At 43.3% G+C, this 18,451-nt stretch overlaps 1 protein-coding gene across 1 annotated transcript in view; it reads left to right on the forward strand.

Annotated features, from left to right (window-relative positions):
* Positions 1–16,923, forward strand: part of LOC107207024 — a 30,999-nt gene extending 14,076 nt beyond the window's left edge. The window contains exons 3-9 of the mRNA XM_015633620.3: positions 3,739–3,900; positions 6,407–6,593; positions 7,352–7,506; positions 8,769–8,795; positions 10,231–10,349; positions 14,192–14,316; positions 14,812–16,923. Of these exons, the coding sequence (XP_015489106.1) occupies positions 3,739–3,900; positions 6,407–6,593; positions 7,352–7,506; positions 8,769–8,795; positions 10,231–10,349; positions 14,192–14,288 (747 nt within the window). The 3' untranslated portion in view covers positions 14,289–14,316; positions 14,812–16,923. The remainder of the gene's footprint in view (positions 1–3,738; positions 3,901–6,406; positions 6,594–7,351; positions 7,507–8,768; positions 8,796–10,230; positions 10,350–14,191; positions 14,317–14,811) is intronic.
* Positions 16,924–18,451: the final 1,528 nt, after the last annotated feature.

The following is an 18,451-nucleotide window of genomic DNA, read 5'->3' on the forward strand; positions in this document are numbered from 1 at the left end:
ATCTTCAGCTCCTGCTGCCAGGTCCAGGACAGTTCTCCATTGAGCCCAGCTGTAGAAAAGCACATCACATGCATCCAAGTGACAGATAATGACTGAAATGAGGCTGGACAAAGTGCTGACCAGATGATCAGGCATTTTGATTATATGCAAGTTGGAGAAGAGACTTGAGAGCAACTCTCATTATTGCAGATCACTCTGAACTTCAAGTCTCCATAGTGATCTGACACTGCAGTGAGCACAATGTTCCCCTGAGACAAGAGGACAGGCTCCCATCTCTGTGAGCTGGGTAGCCACAGAGGAAAAGATGTGATTTACACCAGTCAAAATATTGACTAGAGGGCTCTAGATAAGCCAAAGTTCTCAGTGAAGATGCTGATCCTGTATTTTTAAGCTTCCTAAGAAATCTGTGGGCCAGGACAACTGTCACAGTTTATTGCCCGGGACACACATACTGAAAACCTGTGCCCAGAACTCAGTCAGGTGAGCACTGACAAGGGCAGAGATCCCTCTTTGGTTACACAGGGGTACAGTCAATGTAGTGCACCTTAACTCCTCAGGGTCAAAAAAGGGTAATGTGAGTTACCCAGCACAGCATAGCTGGGAGCCTTTAACTCTATTTCTTCCAGATGAGGATCTGGCTCAGTCTTATACCTAAAAGCAAAATCTAGCATGCATTTATACATTGCATTCTTACTTTCCCAGAGAAGCTTTAACCATTGATTCATAAATTGTGTCTTTATGGTCCTCCACATCTTCACCTTACAGAAAAATAGGCAAGATATTTTTCCTTCTTCCTAAGCTTCATCATCTCAAAAATGGGCACACAGCTTTTGTTCCAACACTACTTGACAATTACCTTGTCGAGAGTAGGACAAATTTCAATCATGAAGCTTCAGCTGGGAGGACAGAGAGAATGGAAGAGACATCCTGGAAAATGTTTGCAGTTTTCCTGTGGTTGCTGACTCTTCACTACTTGCATAAAACTGTCTCACAGATGCTGAGAGGACAAGAGTTAGACCAGAACATGACAGACCAGAGTCTATGCTGCATTTTACATCACTAGACTAGCTAGGGGTCTTTAGGTATTTCCAGTTTATGAAAAGAAAGTCTTTGAAGGGTCCCTATAAAGACCCTCTCTGTGCAATTGTTTTGGATGCAACCAGCTAAATTACACAAATATTCTCTATAGAACACCTGCCATATCTGAGCAATCCTAGTGCTTACCAGCCTTGTGGCAGGTTGAAGCACACACCTAAAAGTTTTTACCATTGCATTCTGACCACCAAAGGCCCTGGCCCTGCAGAAATGAGCAAGCACTGGAGTGTCTACCTAATTTGTGCTTTCTGAGATCACTTCAATAAAATGCATTTTAATTTGCTATTAAATAGCCCAAACTGCCCTGAGCAGCCTCTGGAGGCTGGCTGTGTAACAGGGATCTTCAGCATGGTTGAGTCCAACCATCAGTCTGGTTTAGGTCCTCTACAGGGGTAGATCCACCTTGCCCCAACACCTGGAACAACTACTCTATACCTTTTCCCTCTCATTTTCTGGGCACCTGTATTTACCCTCAGGAGTTAAGAGATTCTCTCTTACCTTTGCTAAAAGCTGGTTTTTTTTTCCACGCTCGTCCCACACACAACTTTTCTTTCCAGTGCCTTTAGCCCTAGACACAGAACACGGAAACCAGGACCATCTTCTCTCCTCCCCCTGCCCATATTGCCCTACAAACCCAGCAGCCACAGACATGAAGCAGGACTGTACAGCATCAAGCAGAGGACAGATAAGGAGCAAAAAGAGGGTCTATAAGTGAAAGAGGTCACAGTCAAATGCTCCATTCTTTTTCTCCAATCTAAGTTAGAGCCAAATGTTTTACTTCTTCCTATTCTCCAAGACTTCATCTGTCCTTTGTAGCCTCCCCTTGTGTTTTCACAGCTATAATGGGTTGGATTTGGCTTGGTGTCTCCTTAGGGCAATACAGGCATGCCAGCAGGCGTGCAATAGCATACTGGCAGGAAGGGGAGTTGCTAGATGTGCAAAAAGAGGGTGAAGTGTGGCAGAAAGCCTGTATTTTCAGGGATAATAAGGAACTTCTGACTATCCATTGGAACAGTGTATAAAAAAAGACTGTTCATTTTGGGACAGCTCAAAATGGCCAAATTTTCACAAGCTGATACTCATGTACTTTCTGAAAATTATACTTCTGAAGCTGGGCACCCCACATCCCTAGTTGCTTTTAGATATGTTTATTATAGTGCTTTTGATTCAACCTTTTCCCACCAGATACCACAGAGGCTTAGTTCTCCCTTGGGGTCCTGTGGCTGTGCCCCTTCCCATTGCACAGCCACAGTAAATACTCAGTTTTATGGCTGAGTAACATTTATCTAGCCACCGCTTCTTGCAGGCTCTGCCTGAGAGGCAAATAAAAGCCATGAAATGAATGACTGCTTGACTTGGAGTCAACAACCTCTGTCCCAACTTCAGACACAAAAGCATCTGGATTTAATAATACCTGTTTATAAATAACGTTGTATCATCATTTGTTTAAAAAGAAGTAAATCCTAATGTTGATTATTTTTGAACACACCATGAGCTTTCTGACATAATGAAAAGACAGGAAGAGTCCCAGGGTTGGCATTTCCCCAAAAATGTAGATTGTTGTGGGAAAGGAGACAGAGTAAGCTTCCTGCTTTTGTAGAGGGAACTTATTTTTTGAAGTAAGATAAACTTAGAGCATGGCTTTTGTAAAGATCGAGGCTTATTTTACTCACTGATATCACACACACATCAGCAGGCAGCGCCAAGGTGGAAGTGAGCCCCTGCATGTGTTTGTTAGCAGCACGTTTGACACAGTCTGATCACGGCACAGGGGAGGACACTCGCTGTACATGGGCAAGTCCTGGCACCAGAAATGGTGAGGAGCAGAGCAGGAGGCTGGGAAGCATCATTGCTTTTCTTCTGCCATAGGATCATTCTCTGTCTCCAGCACTGCCCTTGGCTGAGCAGCAGTGGGACTCTGGCAGGTCCTGGGTGAAGAGAAATCAGTGGTAGAGATTATCCTTCCACAGCCAGACAGCAAAGTTTATCCTGCAAACTTTCTCCAGGTGTCCCTTCAAGACTGAGAAAGTAGCAGCAGGGATGTAAGCTGAGATCTACTAAAGACTAGTGGAAAGAAGTTGTTTCACTTTGGCAGCTTGATTCAAGTACCTTTCTCTCACAGACACACCAGTGATGAGGGCCAGAGTACAAAAGTGCACCCCTAAGTTGGTCACAACGCAGCAAATCAATGCAACCTGCAGATATGTGCCTTTGGGTAGGAGCCAAGCCCAGCCTCAGTACACATTAGTGTGACTTGCACTGAGGATTATGGGCTAAGTGAGCCACACTAGCCCCAGCCATTCACAGGATACAGTAGAACCATATTTGTTTGTAAGGCTTCTGTGGCCAGAAAAAGACAAAAATTAGCCTGGGAGGTGGAACTAGAAACGGGCTGTCATGAGGTTTTCCTCTGCATCAGCCTGTGATCAGTCAGAAGAATCCCTCTGACAGTGGAAATTGCTGAGTAATCCAGAAAAGAGCTTCAGCAAGTAATGCTGTAGCACAAATCTGTGGCAAGATCAAAGCCCCTTGCAAGAGGAAGCCTGACTTTATCACAGGACACATAAGGAGTGTGCAGGGCTCTCAGCTGCTAGTAAGAATTGCTCTGTTACTCTATAGTTCCAAGATGCATTATTGTTGCAGGTGAACCAAAGTAACAGCAAAGCCCTGGGATCTGGTCTGGGATACCTAGAACACATCTGCCAACTGATTGAGAAGATTGGGCAGCTTCAGGAGCACAACCTGCGTCTCCAAAAACAAGTGTGCAGCTTGCAGAAGGAGCAGAAGATGAGTCAGATAAAAGAGGTAAGCAGACAGTATCTTCCATTGAGCACCAGAGTAACACAAATAAGAAACTCAATGCCCAAACAGAAAGTCCTGTGTGCAGGAAGATGCCAGTTTTCCATATCCAACACCCACCTGGGCTGGGTACTGTGGTCTTCAGGGAGGTCTCACCCACCAAAATGGATTTATTTTCCTGAGGCTGGGCTTGAGTTTCTGTTCTTACTCAGTTTTGTTTCCCAAATGTGCTTGCTTCTGTTGAGTTAAAAAGCACCCTCCTCACCTGATGCAATGGCCTGCTCTAAGTCAGTAACTTTCTTTTTACAGCTGTAAACTTCCTAAGAACACATCTCTCCTCAACACTTTCAAAACAAAATCCACAGAGCCCCTTAGCAATTGTGTTTTGAACTATAAGATCTTTCATTTCCTTCTTGTTTCAAACTGTCAAAATCCCAGAATTTTTCACAGAACAGGCACAAGGGGAAAGAGATCAGCAATATTATGACCCAGCAATATTATGATCCATGCTTTTTTTTTCCTTTCCTGTGCTCCTGAGCTGCCAGATTAAGAATCTCTGACATTAAACCATTTCAGTGTTCCCATTTGTCATTTTAATCAGACAGAGCTGGAAAATTTGAGTTAAATTTGCAAATAATGTTAGGGTCTTCCTAGCATTTCCACCAGTATTTTTTAATCCCTGCGTATTTTATTAAGCTCTACCCCACCTCTTCTTCAGTCATCACACCAGATTTCCATCTTTTTTCCTCCCTTGCCTTTTTGTTTATTTTAACACTCCCCAAAGGAACAGAAAGGGTTTATCACACTCAGCTATTTCTTCCCAGCTGGGCTGTGATGAGTCTTTTATTCTCCTGATAGCGTCATTGTTCCCCTGGTGCTGCTCTCCCACCTGCTGGGACTGGATCTGCAGTAGGTGACTGACTCCTCCTCAGAGCCAAAGCCAAGTTCTGAGTCAGGTTGCAGAGTAGAGTAGCTTGTCATTTCCATGTACCCATCTCTCACACTCACAGGAATGCAGCCTCCTACATAGAGCCTGGGAATTACTAACACATTTCCTGAAGCTTTACAACTGTGAGTCATTGCTCAAAGTAACTCTTCCAAGCTGCAAACTCATCTGATATATGTGCCCCTTCCCCAGCTCCCACTGAAATGAAAGACACTGTGCTTTCATTTAAATATTCAAAACTTTGATCTTTTTGGTACTTCTGAAGGTCTCTCAGCAGTGTCTTCTCAGATGCATTTGTCTCATACTGTTCAGTGGAGAATTGGATCGTTAGATATAACATTCAGTGCTTGCAGCACAGTTTACAAAACTGGATGCTCTCAGGTATCCTGTGGTGCCTGTATCTCCTGTATTTGAGCAGCTCTCCATTATTTTGTTCTTCAGTCATAGCCCCTCTGAATAGAAGAGGAACACTGTTACCCCATTTGCCATGAAACTTGAAGATTGCCATCCACAATTTGGAGAGCATCCAAAGACTCCTTTACAAACCGTGTTCACTCTCCATGCAGACTATGAGCATGGAAAGGTTTCCATGTCTCAGACATGGCTAGGGAAGACACAACTCCCAAAATGTGGGATTAGCATCATATTAAGTGCAGGTCATGAGGATTGTAGATAAGCAATGCTCACAATGATGTTCTTGAGAGGTGCACATACATCACCACTGAAATGATGGCTTTGGAACACTGCTGCTCCACGTCCTTTGCTTTACAGGGAAATCTATAGTACCATGGGCCAAAGCCAGCATCATTCAGCAGATTTTCTAAGCATCTCCCAAAGGTATAGGCAAAGCAAAGTGCCACACTGCTGTGACAACAGATCCAGATGAGAAGTGACATTGAAACTGTCAGTTGCTTGGGGGTCTCCAGAGGTGCTAAACTGGTGTTGGCCTGTTCTGGTTCCAGTAAACAGTCTGGTTCCCTTTCTGCTTCAGCTGGATAAAACTCTCCTTCCTTCCCACCCTACTAAACTCTTCTGCAATGTGGTTGTGCAAGGTAGAAAATTTCCCCTTCCTCACCCCACCAGCAGAAGTAGATTGACTTAAGTACCACATACAGTCAATATCACTGGTAACATGCAAGAAAACTGTGGCATCCCATCAATAAAAATACAAGATATTGTTGTCTGTGCATGCTCCAAAACAAATAACATCTTAAAATATGAGTCATTGTTATAACTGATCTGTTTATTTACACTAATGCCTTAGCTGAGCAGCTCTCCGTTTAGAAACTTGTATTCAGTTCCTTCTGAGAAACAAACTGAAAAGATACTGAGTATCAGGCAATTTAAGTGAAATGTTAATTAAGCCATGAAAGCACTGTATTACCAGCTACAGGTTGTTCAGCCTTTTAGAGAATTAAATAATTTGTCTGGGTTCTGGTGGGTCCCAGGACAAGGATGGATGTCCCTGGGCTGGAATGTTTACAATTTCTCTGTGGTGTTGCATCCCCTATTACCTTGGGCCGTTGCAACCTGAGAGCCTACATACTTTCCTTTTGTCTGGTACAGGAATATCTTCTACAGCATTGCTCCTGTGGAGCTGCCAGTATCTTCCTTAACTCATATCAAGACATGAAAACAAGTTTTGCTGGGAGGAGCAGACCTCACAGCCTCTTGGTTCAGACTGGAAACCCTTCTGATCTTTCCATCATCCCAGAAATAGGAGCAAACACTGAGAAGCTGAGCAGCTGCAATGGTGAGTTCAAATACCTCTAACCTGCTCTTCCATTTGCCACCACTTGGTCAAACAAGCTTACCAGCCACTTTCTTTTCCCTAGGAAAGACAGCTGGGAACAGGGCAAATTTTTAATACAACTCCAGCTGAAATCCAAGAGAAGCAATTTAAAACACACTGTGTATACCTAAGGTTTTAACACTGGCTGCTTCATGCGTGTGAATTGGGTTTTTTTGCTTTCCAGCTGTGGCTGTAAAGATTAGGACAAATGAATTATAAAACAGGTCTTTTGGAAACTTATCATGCCTGAATGGGACTGCTAGTAGAGCTCCTCTCACCCAGGCAAGGTAGGATTTGATCAAAGATGGAAAGCCTTATGCCTGTCTTCTACCCTCTCAAGTAGGCACAGAACACATTCCTGGAGGATGACTTATTCTATAGACCAAGTGGAAATAAGCCCCAGCTGCAAAGCTTGAATGCAGAGACCAACTTTTCCAGAAGGCTGAGAAACACTGGGCTCAGCCTACTGATGATAGAACCAAATGAAAAGTCTGTTAGATGTGAACCAGCTCACCAAATGAGGCTGATCAGTTTATTTCAAACCCTGTATTTCAACTTGTTTCTAGTACCTGGTGAAACACAGAACAACTTAATTGCAGGTTCTTATCCCATCTTTAAGTCCTTAGGGTCCATCTGAAGTCATAACTTGCTGCCAGCACTGCCCAGAGGCCATCCTAGCAGGACACTGCTAAGAAATAAATCCTTGCATTTCATTGCAGGAAGTGAGAGATACCTGGAATCAGGAAAGAGCCAGCCAATGGTGGGGCTCAGGAAGTCATCAAACAATAGGAACAACAAGGAGAATGAGTTCAGAGAAGTTGGGAGTATGGCTGAGGGACAGGCTTTTCTGTCAAAGGACTCTGCAGTAAGAAAGGTGAGTGATAGACTTGGAACCTGACTCTGAGTGGTACCTGTGGGAGAAGCAGAGAGAAGTTCTGCTCAGGCAGGTCAGAGCAAGGTGCCAGGAGTGCAAGTCAACCCTGGCTGCTACTGAGTGGAGCTGGGCCAGCCAGGTTCAGGGGGGTCTGTGTCCCTCTGTTGTCTGCTCCCAACCTTAAATGAAGAAGGACAATGTCTTTATGCCAAGAAAGGCGCAAATGGGTCACTGGTGTAGGGGAGAGGAGCACTGCAGACAGCAGCATGGAGTTTAGTCCTCACCAACTCCAAATAACTTACTGTGTGGACTCTGTCCTAAGTATCTCCACTTCTGATGCTAGTGAGATTAAACCAAGCATTCATTACCACTAGTAAAAATTTTAGTGGGTCAATCCTTAGCTGGCCACACATACCAGACTGGCAGCATATCAATGTAATTAGCTCCAGTCCTCAAAGAATGTTCCAGGGAATGTGTTTCAGCAAATCTGTGTCACTGAAGTCCAAGAGAGCAAGAATGAACACTTTCCTCTCCCTTTCTTTCCCATTGTTTGTGTTTGCATCAGCACTTTCAGGTTCCGGTGGGGTTCAGAAGTGCTGAAATGCCAGAGCAGAGACTCTAATCAGAATATTCCCAGCCTTGCAAACAGGAAAGAGGAAGGAGTAGGTCTCTCACGGGAAATACCTCATGAAATTTCCACCCTTAAGTTGCAAATAGGTCACAAACACTTCAATGAACTTCAGAACCCAAATTAAGGCTGAGGCCTGAAAGGTGCTCCATGCTCTGTTGTGTGTCCAGCCAGCTTCTTGAATATTTTAAGCATGTGGGAAGTTCTGATGACTTCACAGGACTGTAGAACCAAGGTCCATGCTCTTTAAACTGAATCCTCATCCTTTCTTGTTACATCACACCTTAGTATTGTCACTTAGTATTGGATTTTGTATCCTGAACATGAAATGCATGATTTATTCCTACAGTTCAGGTACTATGTGGGAATTCTGGCTGTTACACTCATCCCCAGGCTACGAGGTACTATAAACATGAACTGGCATTTTAAATAATAAAGAGAAGGCAAGAGGTGGAAGGAGAAAGAAGGGATTATTACACATGTGAAGGACTGAGTCTAAAAAGAGAAAAAGGACTCACCAAGGCTGGGGCTACATTCCAGGGCAGAGCTGAGAACAGAGCCTAGTCTGTTGCAAATGCTAGGAGATGGTCTCACTGTCTTGGTCTTTAACAATGTGTTTGCCTTTTGTTTTCAGGCTCTGGACATCAGCAAGAACACCTCGGTATGTACTATCTTTGCAGAATATATTTAACTTGTGTCTACATATTCAGAGAGTACGTGCACGTGGTGCACAGCATTGTATGAACCAAAGAGGTTTCCTCATCCCTGAGGTTTACTCTCATGGACAACAGAAGCATCAGCTGGCCCGGGCTTTCTGCGGTATCAGCAGTGCTCGCTTGTCTGAGACAACACCAGAACAACGAGGGACTAACTGCTAAGGCCTCTAAACCCTTCCACAGCACACATTAATCAGAGTAGTAAACACAGAGGTTTGCTATTTCCATGAGTAAACAGTCTTGCTTACAGGCAATTAACCCAATAGCACTGAATCAGGTGTTGCAGTTCTCAGCTGAGCCATGACCTCATCTGAAGCTTTGAACTGAAAACTTTGCAGATTCCCAAGAAGAACTATTGCAATAGGCATTGCTGGGGCTAATAAGTGTGGCTGGGCAGGTGCCAGGTTATGCTCTCAAGGTGGCCACAACTCCTGTAGTAATGGCTCTGCTGGTGGCACAGCAGCACCAGCTCACAGTGAGGAGGAACCTTGGGACAGGGCAGAACAATGTCAGGAACGTGAAAATAATTTGAGAAATTCACTGAAATGGGAATAATTTCTCACCGTTATGCTAGTTCTGGGACATGATAATTTCTGTTCCCCAGGTTTTCCAGTCATCACTTTAGGAAATTTAAAACTATAAAAAAAACCAAAAAAACCCCAAACAAAACATTGAATTTTTTACTCATAGCTCCATTTAGTTCACGGGTCCAGATGATCCCGACCTGGAGAGAACAAAGATTAGAGATGGCCTCCTGAGACTCCTTGACCTCCTGATAATCTCTATTAGCATTTCAAATGTAAGGGCCCAATAGTTGTGGCTTGCTGACGTGACAGGGAAACAAAGGCTTGATCTCTTCTAATTCATGATCCACAAAAGCTACCACCTTAAAATAGGCTGATACCAATGCACCTGGCCTAATAGAAAGGATAAGAGAGTGAAACTGCTTTTTTTGTTTTTGTTGTAAAGGCCCCCTGCGTGCATGTGAGTAGCTAGGAAACCAAACCCATCTTCTCTTTTAACACAGAATGACAAAAGGGTAAAACGTGCCCTTAGGCAGCTACTCAGCATTCACCGGTGAGGTGCCCTCCCTCTCTGAAATCCTAAATCAGAAAGAACAGCAGAGTCCTAGGCAGAGAAATGCTACCAAACAAAATACAAAATCCATCCTGTCTCCTTGTGTCCTATATAGGTGCAGGCTGGCCACTGGGCATCATTGCAGCGTTAAAAATTATTTTGTGGGCCCTGACACCTATCTGTCTGAAACAAAGAAACTTCCTTCTTCCCACCACCCTGGAGTACCCCAAAATATCATATGTTAACCAGATGAATTCTGCCAGTGAATTGCCTTTTAAGTTGTGCTTCCTTTTTGCTCCCTAGGGTGAGAGCCATGCTTGGAGGAGAATGAGAGATCTTATGAGGAAGACGCGATTGACAAACCAGAGCAAGCTGGGGCTGTCCTCTGCTGCTCTGAAGAGGTCCTGCCCACAGTTGTATAGGTGAGAAAATGCTGTGGGAGATTTTCATTTAGTTTGGGAGGAGGTGGTAGAAGGTCTACCTCTCATTGCTGCTGCCTGGAGAAGACCACTCCTTACCTTATTTCCATTGCATATGCTGGTCCTGGCTAGCAGCAGCATTTGCTTCCTTAGTGCCCAGATGCTCTAGGATCCCAGCTGGATGTTACCCGTGTGAGAATCATGGAAACATTAGGGTCTCTAAAATAAGGTGCTTCTCCCCAGTAGGGCAAGAGGATGATGACAACTAGCCAGAACCATTCTATAGCTCAGTTATTTGTCTTTCTGCTCCCTCTTAAGCATTGCAGTCTGCTTTCCCACCTTTCATCCAGTGGGACAGACCGTATTGTACTTGATGTGTGTTGGGATGGGACAGTCAGGATCAGCTGGATGGTTTTTGTCAGAGGAAGAAGAGATGAAGTTTGCTGAATGTGTGCTCATGGGTGGGACCTGTTCGTTGCTGTAGATTAATATTTGGGTCAAATATGAGGTCTTTCTATTTCTATTAAGTGATCCATGCTTCTCCCTTGGGCAAGTTTGTCTACCAAGCTGGTTGTAGCCTGGTCTCTGAGCTAAACTGTGTTGCGTGTCCATCTGACACTTCTGCCAGCTACCCCTTGCACAGATACTCCCTGTGCACTTGCCAAGTCCTCCCAGCTAGTCTGGTGAATTTGGAGTGTTTGTGTATGTAATCAGGTAACAGGAAGAGCCTGGGTATCTTAGTCACCAAAGCAGGAGCATTACATGGAGCTGTGCACCTCCCTGTATGTTTTTTCAGCTGAGGTCTCAGTAACCTTCAGCGGAACAGCTTAAATGTGCTTAAGCCCTCCTCTGGTTTTAGAAGGGGTGATGGTGGGGAAACAGCAGTTGTTTAAGCACTCAGGAATGTTCTATTGTTCCCCTTAAGACAGCCTGTACCTACCTTACAAAATGCATATGGGAACTGGGAATCTTATAATTACAGCTGGAAAAAAAAAGCCTCTGTAATACATGGAGTGACTTTTCCAGCTGGGAAAAGGTTGGTTGGGGCCCAAGCACATGTAACAGGACAGCTTCCTCCTATTGTTTGGGAAACTGAAAGAAACACAAAGCAGAGGGAGATCAAACAGTTCCATCTAAAATAGATGGTGAACCAGCTGAGGAAAAAAATACAAACTCCTGTGAACCTTCCCTCTAAACCTGAATAGAACCAGCACTTTTATTTGGGTTTCAGAAAAGTTTTGTCTCTGTAATCTTCTGCTTGCCTCATCTCTGCAGCACAGAGGACAGCACCAGCACTCCCTGCATTAGAATTGAAGGCTAGGTCCTGAGCTGCCTTAATTGATGTATTTCCAATGAAGAGTCAGCCCAGTAGCTACTAGCAGAAATTCTAGCTCCCTAGAAATTAGTCTCCTAGAATGGACAACTACTGCTATCATGGAAATGCTGTACAGTGAGATGCCAAATACATAGTTTTTTTGCCTGTCTCTATCCAGGCATCTTCAGAGCTCTTGTTCACTGATTCTTGCAGGCTATTTTCAGTGGCTGATGAATGGCCTTTTCTTCCACTAATTTTCTTCTCCCATATATCTACATAAAACTGTTGCCTCTACTTGTGCCCCTTATCTCCTTCCATTTCCTTTTCTCCTTCATTTAGTTCTTATTCCCCAGCCCAAACTGTATTTGGTCTTGCTCTTTTTACCCCAAACCCAGCAACAGCCATATACCGACCCTGTTCTTTTCACTGGTGTGTGGAAAAATTTGGCACCTTGTTTATGTGGCAGTTTGGATATGCAGTTGCCCTCAGGCTCCTATGAAGTAAAAAGTTAGGCTTAGTGGATCAATGACAGATCAGCAAATGCTGCTGGACAGAAAGACAGACTCTTCCTGTGGCAGTACCAGAATGATAAAGCAATAAAGTCTCATGCATCTGCAGTTTTTGGCAAAGCAAACCTTGAAGCCCTGACACTCTTAGCATTTAAAGCCACTGTCTTTGTTATAATTTATGAAACATGTTTGTCCTGGCTCCTGGTCCTGTTTGTACATGCACACATATGGAGTTGGCTGGCTTTTGCTTACCCAAGCTTTCTTGGGCTCCAGGTCTTGCACTGGAACAGGCTGGAGCCTGGTGCCCTGTATTAACATACAGTTCTGAAGGAGTCAGAGATCTGTTGCTTTTGACACCCAGTCCCACTTGAGTCATTTGGACAATTAGAGAAAGTCTCTTTGTTTTTGTTTTTGTAACTAGGTCAAAGCAAATCCCCTTTCATGCTCCTACTCTGTGTAAGATGAATGATCTGCTCCAGGGTGGTTATTTTGTTTTTCTTTTCTGTCTTTTTTATTTATTTTTTTTTAACATCTACAAAAGAATTCTCATAGCAGAGACAACTTGGTTCTTCTAGCAGGGGAGAGGGGAGGCCTGCCAAGGTAAATATACTGGCACAAGACTCAGTGGTTTGTCATACATTGTTCTAAGCAGGCTCAGGTTTTCATTTCATTTTCTTTTTCCTGCTAATATGTTTGCTCCTACAAAGCAACATCTATTCTGTGCAAAGAACCAGAACAGATGGATGGCTGACTTCATTATGGTGTTGTGAACTTAAGCAGCACATGGTCCTCCACTTTCCAGGGTAGGATCTAATGTAGGAAGTTTTGGGCAATCCCCTCCTGACATTGCAGTGCAGATATACCCATCTGGGTATCTATGGGAGCTGTAAGTTTAATGCAGATGCATGGGCATGAGCTAACCTCATATACAGTATTTTTCATGGTAAAGATGATCATTTCGGTTTGAAGCCACCAAAAGCTTGCTGCCTTATGATGCCCACTTTGTGGTTAGTGTGAAGTAAGCTAGCAAGGACAGTGCAGTTCTAACATTACAAAACCCCATCTTCAATACTGTGCAGTAAAGGTTGAAAGGGGCCCAAGAACCTCAGACTCAGATCTAAATTATGTTCTTCACATGGAAGATTAATACTGAGGTGTTCTCAACACTGTGCTCAGGGTTGAGAAACCATCTAAGAATTAAAGAACATCAACACAGAAGATTGACCAGTCCATTGCATAAGAACTAAGTGCAGGATAGAACATAAAAATGTACAACACTTAGGAAAAAACCCAATACTAGTTCACAAAATAGTCTACATCACATTAGTGAGGACTTTGAGTGGAAGATTTTTCAAACTGAAGATTTGAAGTAAATAGCTATTAGCTATTTAGTTTTTGTAAATAACTTTCAAATATTGATTCAAAAAAACCAAACACCAAAAACCAAACAACTGCTTTTTTTTCTAAAACAGAACCTCTTTTAAAGATGTGTCTAGGAAGTGTTTTCAAAAGGTTTGTCTCTCATAAGCTCTGGAGGCCTGAGCTAATTAAGTTGTTTCAACTAAACAGAATGCATTATACTTGTTTCAAACATACGTAATAAATAACTAACAAAAAATTAAGCTGGAGACAGTCCATAGCAGCTAGCTTAGTGTTGCTCTTCAAAGCACTTCATTTCTTACTTACTATTTTAGGCCAGAAATTTTAACTTCCCTGTGACATTCAGCCACAAGTCTATCCCCTGTCTCCCAGCTAGGCAGAAAATACTGGCTGCTCTGAACAAAAGGATGTTTGTGTCCATCCATTACAATGTGGCTCCCTGCCAAGTGCTGCATCTTGTGGCTCTCTTTCTGGATGTTGCCACAAATATTTGGATAGCATCTGTTATGGAATTTCAGACTGGAGAGGGGGAAGCTGTATTTGGTATAGCTTAGATACATATGCACAGCATATTAATGTTAAGAACACAGCCATGCATTCTGGACACTGTCAACTTCAGTTGTATTTTTCCATTTGTTAAGGCCAGATATTATGTCTTCAGAGCTGAGGAAAACTGAGAGGAACTCCATGATTGTTCTGGGACAAAATACAAAGAATGAAAACTTATGGCCTTTCTGATAATCTGAGTCAAACAGAGCAAGCTGAAGTAAGTAAACCAGCATGTGTTTCTTCATGGGTTGGGGTTTTTCACCACTTCTCTGCACAAAAACGAGGCAGTCCTGTTCCTTCATCCAGACACACTCCAGCTTACAAAGACAGAAACAGGTCCAGTTTTTGAAGTTCAAATGATGTGGATTGATGCCTACTGAGGACTAGCCCATATATCTTCATTTTAGTAGCTCCTCAGCTTTTGGTTGGTTGCGTTTTTTTTATTAACCCACAATTTAAAGGCAAACGTAGTCATACAGGCTACGTTACACAGCCTTTTTACAAAACATAAAAGACACTAAATTAATTAATCTGCAGTCAGTCAAAAGAGTTCCAAATAATAAGCCAACGAGGTGTCTTGGGAAAGAGACAATCTGTACATAATAAAGACTAAAAGAAAATCAGCCTCAGCTTCATCTTCCCAACTCAGCCCACAGGCTAAATACAGAGAAGCTCTATCTAATCTCATATTCACTGCCTGTTTCTGTTTCAGAAAGTCAAGGCAAGAATACCAAAGGATGCAAAATCAAGAATCCCAGGGTTACTCTGCGCAATCTACATTCTACAATTGTCAACAGAGCAATTCTGAATTGAGTGTTGGAAGGGAAAGAGGGAAGGGGGATGTTGAGAAGGGTTTGTGGGCAGATACATGCTCAGCTATGTATGGCTTCGCTCCCGAATCTGAAGTGTACTTTAAAAAGTCAAGCTACAGATGAAAATTGCTGTTAGCATCTTGGCAACACAAGCAACAGGGACTTGTAACATTTGGAAATTCTTCCTCTTCTCTGGGCTGGGAACAGAATTACCTGAAACACTGAAGCCTTGAAACTACCATTACCTTCTGGAGACTTCTCCAACTGAAATAAATATTAGCTTCATGGCACATAGCATCATCTAGAGGAGTGTCAGAGACTCATTGCCCAGGGCAGATTTGGCTCTTAAAAGGACAGCCTCCTCCCTCTGGGGAACCTGAGTTGCAGTCTCTGTCCCCAGCACAGTTCTTCCCTTCAGAGCAGCCTATGGCCAGCTGTGCCATTTCACTGAAATCCAACAGGAAAACAAAGTATGTAAAACTAGGGTCATTCCTGAATCCACTATTAGCGTCCCATCCTGTGGGCCTGCTCCTTCTGCAGAGGCCCCTGGACTCTGGTGCTACCCTGCACAGAAGTTAGCATTGTAGATGCTCATTGTAAACAATTTTTTTTTTTCTTTTTTAATTTTTCTTTTCTTTTTTTTGATGGGGGACAGGACACCAGGCTTGAATTCCTGCTTTTAAGTTCCATTGAAGCGCTCGTCTGTGCAGGTGGGGGCCTGAGGCTGTAGGTGGGGCAGTACTTCACAGCTCCACCTTGCTCTCTCGATTAGGAAGAGCTGAGGAGAGCAAGGCTGCAAGGGAAAGTAATTCAAAGACATCCTTTATAAACAGGTGCTCTTTTGGGATACACTAACAGCTGTGTAACACTATGACTGTGTGTGGTGGCTGCCTTATTGCCACATGTCCACTGCTTCCTGACTCAGGGAACAAGCAGTGCATGCTTCTGAAAGTCCCGTGATTGCAGAGGTCTCTGCACACTAGCTCCTCTTGGTACTGGCAAAATAATTAATACACATGGAGTAAAGATTTAAGTGAACTAGCATTGCTTCATGATAAAGGGTTGTTCTACCCCATAAATTATAATATAATTACACATCAAGTAATTGCTTTTTAAAAATCCCTCCCCAATCCCAACTTGCCTGAGAACCAAGATTTGACAAGGTGGCAGGAATGATAAGTTTCAGCAAGCTTAGTCTTTCAATAACAGATGCTTTTCCCTTGCTCATCCACATCAGCTGGAGCCATTGGAGTCCTCCAAACCAGAGCAGGATGTTTTCTGAATTCAGAGCATCTCAGCCAGGCCATTCCCAGGCCAGTAGAGTTTGCAGGGATGAGTGACGGCAGGGTTCAAGTATGCAGAAGGATTGCTACTGTTGTTACTTAGCATCTCAAAAAAAAACCCCCACAAACACAATCACCAAACCCCACAACCCAAACCCCCATGAAAAAGTAAAAAAAAAAAAGGCTGTGCTGACTCAAGGTTAGCACCCTAAAGTAGGTGCTGTGTTTAATTTTTCAGTTGTAGCTGCTGGTGCAGGACTTGCTTATTCACTCTATATCTTGCTAGCTTCATCCAAAGCTAGAAAGATTTATGACTTGATTATTCTGTGAATATTCCATATATCTCCATAAATACAGGGGGCAAAAATCCTGCATTAACTTAACTTACATCCTCCATTATCCCTCCAGCTTTTTTACAGACTGTATATAATGTGAATCAGTGCAAACTGAATTTAAAGTATTTTAAGACATAGCATCATGAACTGGTATTTTCTACAACCCTCTCTATTCATGGTATAAGCTTGTTGAATGTTTTGTGTTTGGGGTTTTTTTGTATTTTTTTAACTAAAACTAGCACTCTTCTTTATTATAGCTTTATATTAAATATGTTCATGTATTTTTCAGAAATAAATGTATTTATAATGTGTAACATACTGTATAGTTCTGCACTCCAGGCTCCATTGTAATCCAAGCATAAGAAATTTAATAAAAGCATCACTACTATGATAATTGTTTTCAATATTTTATTAATGAACACCTGGCTTGTAATATAACAACTGCCACACCTTTAGGGTGTCAGGTGAGCACAGCTACTCAAGAAAGGAATTGTTACCTCCAAGCTTTTAAACAACATCTTTAACTTTGGCAAAGAAACAAGTTTGCTCTTTGGAAGCAGGTGCTGTTCTGAAAGCGTTAGAGGATGAGGAGAGCCTTTTGAAAATTCAGGTATGAAAAAACATATGCATTAATTGTGAGCAGCCTTTTATTAGGTGCTGTTGCTGGGCTTTTCTTCCACAGACAGACAGCACACACAGCACTCCCAAAAAGAATCAATGAAGGCAGTGGAGCAAAGTGCACTGATGCTCAGCACTGGGGTTTCTTTCTGACAATCTGGGTTCAGTAGCAGTACTACACAACAGCCTCAAATGACAGATCTTAGCTGGCCTCAGGCTTGATTCGCAGCCACCAGCACCCTCCTGGACAGAGCAGCTTCCTTTCCCCTGCAGGTGTCTAAGCCACCATGTACCACACTGCCCAACAGCTTTAACTGAAGTGTATAGCTATAATTGTATAACTGTTCAGCTTTAACTGAACTGCATAACCAGGTGACACAGAGTGAAGCTAAAGAGGGTGCTGACACAAGAAGCAACACACAGGTAATCAAAAGAAAGTAATGGTGAAAAGTCAATGAGACTCAGCTAAAGAGAGGCCTCAAAAAAAAGTAAGCCAGAAGTGTATCTGTGAAGGGAGAAGGGAAAGAATACACTTTTTGCAGAAGCAAATATTGACAAACAGGAGCCATGAGAACCATTAAACACCCCAGCAGTGTTTGAGAACAGGCAGTGACAACAGGGCCCATGCAACAGAGGAGGAAACCTGAAGGCTGCCTTTCACCCTGTACCAGTGCTTCACAAGAACAACTCATCTCACTGCTGCTCACAGCCTTCCTGCCAGATGAGGACCAAATAGCAAGCCTTAAACACATAAGACTCCCCAGAGTGGAGTAGGGAATTAAATTTATTTCTTTGCTCACCCACCTCCACCTAGCACTGCATGTACCCTACACATAGCAGCCTCCTACACACAGCTCTGCAGCAAAAGGGACAGTCCCTGCAGGGGAATCCATGCAATTCCCATAGGATACACACCCAGAGCTCCCTACCACTTTGGGATGGCTCAGGAACTCAAAGTGCAGCGGGGACTCGACTCTCACAGCCCCTTCATCATCCACATAGTCATCTAAGCTCTCTAAGCAAATATATCTGTCTCTTACTGAGGCACAGGAAGGGCCCAGTAGCAGACAGGAGGTCTTTAGGTCTTAGCTCACACACACACAAGACCAGTGCCAGAGGACCCTGCCTGGTGCACTGAGAAGGTGTGGTTTATATTAGTCTTCTAATTGCCCAGTTAATTAACATTACAGACTGCTACTAAAGACTTGTCATGAGGCACATTACGAATTTATACTCAGCTTTCCAGACAGATCCCCACCTGGACCAAGGTAATTTAATTGCCAGAGGCCTGCTCCAGAAGAGGA

Source organism: Parus major, chromosome 6 (genome assembly GCF_001522545.3).
Source record: "Parus major isolate Abel chromosome 6, Parus_major1.1, whole genome shotgun sequence".
NCBI lineage: Eukaryota > Metazoa > Chordata > Aves > Passeriformes > Paridae > Parus > Parus major.